This window comes from Condylura cristata, unplaced genomic scaffold (assembly GCF_000260355.1).
Source record: "Condylura cristata isolate star-nosed mole 26May11 unplaced genomic scaffold, ConCri1.0 scaffold00009, whole genome shotgun sequence".
In the NCBI taxonomy this organism is placed as follows: Eukaryota; Metazoa; Chordata; class Mammalia; order Eulipotyphla; family Talpidae; genus Condylura; species Condylura cristata.
In genome coordinates, this window is record NW_004567110.1 from 2,318,456 (window position 1) to 2,322,328 (window position 3,873).

General features: G+C 63.0%; 1 protein-coding gene across 1 annotated transcript in view; it reads left to right on the forward strand.

The window, feature by feature from the left end:
• The window catches only part of TRAPPC9 (trafficking protein particle complex 9), a 133,557-nt gene that overhangs the window by 52,755 nt on the left and 76,929 nt on the right, over positions 1-3,873 (forward strand). Inside the window, exons 12-15 of the mRNA XM_012722892.1 lie at positions 368-480; positions 840-972; positions 2,031-2,194; positions 2,466-2,618. Coding sequence (XP_012578346.1) covers positions 368-480; positions 840-972; positions 2,031-2,194; positions 2,466-2,618 — 563 coding nt within the window. The remainder of the gene's footprint in view (positions 1-367; positions 481-839; positions 973-2,030; positions 2,195-2,465; positions 2,619-3,873) is intronic.

A 3,873-nucleotide genomic window follows, 5' to 3' on the forward strand; every position in this document is an offset into this window, starting at 1 on the left:
GGGGCGGGGCGGGGCGGGGCTCCAGGCAGAAAGAACAGCGCGGGCGGGCCCTGTGGGCTGCTTCGCAGACGGAGCCATGTGGCAAGCGGGTTTACAGGAGGAAAAGCGTGCGGGTGTTAGCGCCGGGAAGAACGCGTTTGCACGTTGAGTGAAAGAGTCTTCAGAAACCACGTTATCAAGAAGGGAGTGTGGGTGCGGGGGTACCCTGGGAGGCTGGTGCGCGGCGGGCGGGCGGCGAGGGCACGGGGTCCCGGGGGCCGGGCTTAGCCCCAGCGGGAGCGAGGAGCGCAGGCCGCCACGCTCGGCCTCGGCGCTTGCCTTGGCGCACGGCCAGCGTGGCTGTCTGCGTTACCTCCGGCGTTCCAAGGCCCTGTCAGAGCTGTGCGTCAGCCGCCTCCGGGGCTGCCCGGCGGGAGGGCCGGGCTGCTGGGAAACGTGCTCACCTGAGCCGCGGGCTCGAGACCCAGCGGGCCACCGGCCGTCAGGACAGCTGGGCCGGCTCCTGAGCTCTGCCTCTCAGCAGTCGCTTTTGGACCGTTTTTCAAATACGTGGCAAGGCACACATTCTGGAAAGATGCTAGCTGGCTGCAGCCTCACTGCAGGCGTTTGGAAAGCAAGTTAGTGAAGGGCCGAGCTCAGCTAAGCCACTCGGTGCTGGCAGCTCCCCCCAGCGCCTTGCCTGTTTCCACCTGTCCACCACGGGCTCACGCCGCGGGGCCCGGGGGCTCAGTGGGGCGCGGGGCAGCTGGCCGGTGCCCGCGCTTGAATCGGCCCAGGCCCCACAGCGCGGGGCTGCCCCCAGGCAGCTTCCGGGACCCTTCCCTTCCCTCTGTGCCCAGGTTACCACACCACGGTCTTTGGCGTCTTCAGCGACTGCTTGCTGGACAACCTCCCGGGGGTGAAGACCAGCGGCTCCACTGTGGAGGTCATCCCGGCCCTGCCCAGGCTCCAGCTCAGCACGTCTCTGCCCAGGTGGGCCGGGCTGGCTCCCAGCGCCCCTCAGCGGGTGGCGGTGCCAGGGCGGGTGGTCACGGTTCCCGTGGTCGCGTATGGGGGGGGCCCGGCCGCCCGCAGGAACACGCTTTGCTTGGCTGAACTGGGACAGACCGGAGCGTGGCGCCCAGGATTCCAACAGTGTGACAGCAGCCTTGGGGATCGCACTTCTCTAAAAGATGGTTAAGATTTCCCGGGCTGCGGGGAGACCCCGTCTTCAAAAAGATCTTTTGACGCTGTAGGAGGGCGTGAAGAAGGAAGGAGGCGCGTCCGGGCCCAGGCGCCTCCCGTCCTAGACACGCGTGTCACGCCGTCGGCCCTCCGTGCCGTCACGTGGGGCCGGGACGGCCCCTGGGCACAGCCACGCAACATGCTACAGTGCCTCTGTCTTCGTTGTGCCACAGAAGCGTGCCGTCCGGCACCCCAACATTGCATAACCCTTTCCTTGCCCTTACAGGTTGGGTTGTCTGCTCGGCAGAAGGACGCCCCCGTGGCCGTCCTTTCTGCTGTCTTAGGGCGGGCCTGAGGCCTGCAGAAGTGCTTCAGGGTGCCCACGTGTTTGTGGGCCTCTCCGGGGGTGGTGCCGCGGGGCTGGGGTGAGGCGGGGCTCCTGAGTGCCCGGAGCAGCCTTTCACGGGACCTTGAGCTTCTTATTCTCCTTCCGTGGGTCAGAGTGGCTCACTGACCTTTTCTTCTTAAATCTGTGGGTTTCCCCAAGACTGTTCTGAGCAAGAGTGTTTATTTTTTTTGAGAGACATGCTCTGAGGTCATTTGAATTAATTTTGTTCCTCTTTGGCTGCACATAACCCAGCAATTAAGTGTTTTATGCATCCTGAGACCCCCGGGCCACCATGTGTCGGATGCACTGGGCGCGGGAGGTGCCTTGGGGCTCACCCCCAGTCCCGATGGCCGCGGCTGAGAGGATGAAGGCCGACGTGCCCTGGCCTCTCTCCCTGAAGGGAACAGTGGTGGCCTCTGCCTTGACACTCTTCCAAAATGCCAGTCTTTCCCGCTTCTGTCCTTCGCTGCTGCCTTAGGTCTGCGCACGCACTGCAGCCTTCCTCGGGGGACGAAATACCCACTAACGTGTCCGTGCAGCTGTACAACGGAGAGACGCAGCAGCTTGTCATTAAGTTGGAAAATATTGGCATGGAACCTTTGGAGAAGCTGGAAGTCACCTCCAAGATTCTCACTACCAAAGGTGGGCACGCCAGGCAGCCCTGAGGAGTTTCCTAACAGAGTAACCGGCTGGCGACTCCCTCGCGTGGGCGCAGGCTGCGCTCCCCTGGGCCGCAGGGCGGCGTGCCCGCGCCTGGCTCCCTCAGCGGCGCAGCGACCGCCTGCCACACCCGTGGTTCTCCAGCGTTCTTGGAGGGCTGCTCCGGCACGCATGCAGTGTGTCGCTCCTGAGAGCGGTGGGTGGGCCCCGTCGTCCGGTGACAGCGGGGGGCCCCTCTTTTCTGTCGTCGTAGAAAAGCTGTGTGGCGACTTCCTGAGCTGGCAGCTGGAAGAGGCCCTCGCCCAGTTCCCTCTGCAGCCCGGGGAGGTGGCCACCTTCACCGTCAGCATCAAGGCGAAGCTGGACTTCTCCTGCCAGGAGGGCCTGCTGCAGGACCTCTGTGACGGTGAGCGCCCCCCAGCCTGCGGCTCGCCCCGCCGCTGCCGGCCACCCCCGGACGGCTGCCGGACGCCTCTCCCAGTGTGCTGGCCGGGCAGCCGCTCGGCCTCAGAAGGCCCATCGCGGCCCCCTTTCAGCCCAGCCACCTGCCGAGTGCGGTCGCAGTTTGGGCTTGCCGTCTCCTTGCTGCGAGGACAAGACCAGATCAAAGGGAGCTGGAATTCTGATGGCAACTCAAACTCGCTGGCGGCAGGCGGCCTCGTCCCGGGGGGGCCGGAGGCCGCACGGGGCCCGCGGTGCTGGTTTCCAGCCAGCCCTCCCGTGACGAGTCTGCCAGAGCCGGGCTGGGGGCACATCCTAGCCTTCCAGGCTCAGACAGTGGTCATCAGCAGGGCAGGGTTTTCAGCAGGCGGGGGCGACCCCTGCCCCCAGAGCCCCGGAGCCGGGGTGGTCGGGCCTCTTCTGTGGTCCGGCCGGGCGGGGCCTGCGCGCAGCCTGCACTCAGCCTGCACCTACTCCTCTGTGCCCCTGGCCTGGGGGGTGGCCAGCGCGTGACTCACCCCCGGCACATCAGAAGCCCTGAGCGGTGACCCCGCTGGTCCCGGGGTGTGTCGCAGGCATGGGCTCATGCTAACGACGGCCCCGGGGTTGGGGCCACTTTTCAGGGCACAGCCATGAGTAAGCTGCCAGCCATGCAGGGCACTGACCTCGGAGTGGGCTGCGGACAGATGCGAGGCGATTAGTATTTATTGAGCACGGAAGGTCTGGATTAGCCACTTTTGGGGTATTCATTCTATTTAATAGCCACTTTTGGGGTATTCATTCTACTTAATAGCCATTTTTGGGTATTCATTCTATTTAATATTTCCCCAACAGCTCTGTAAAGTAGATGGCTTGCAAAAATGACTCCTATCTTGTAAAGGAGGTGGGAGGACTGTTCTAGATTAAGGGAAACTGAAGGGCTGTAACAATCAGATGCCATGTGCAATCCTTAGTCATGTCCCAGGCTAAAGGAAGTCTAAAGACGTTCGGGGACAATCAACGAAATCGAATATGTAGCGAACGGTATTTGATATTATTGTGTCAGCGACAAGTTTCTTGGGTGTGACAAGGACATTGAAACAGTGGCGGGAGGTACTGCTACAGTATCTGAGGGTGACACGGTTATGCCTGCACTTGCGCACGCTTCAGGAAAACCGCGTCTGCAGTGTGACTAGAGACCTCCAACTATTGGAAACGAGCGGCTTTAGATAAAGGGCGCC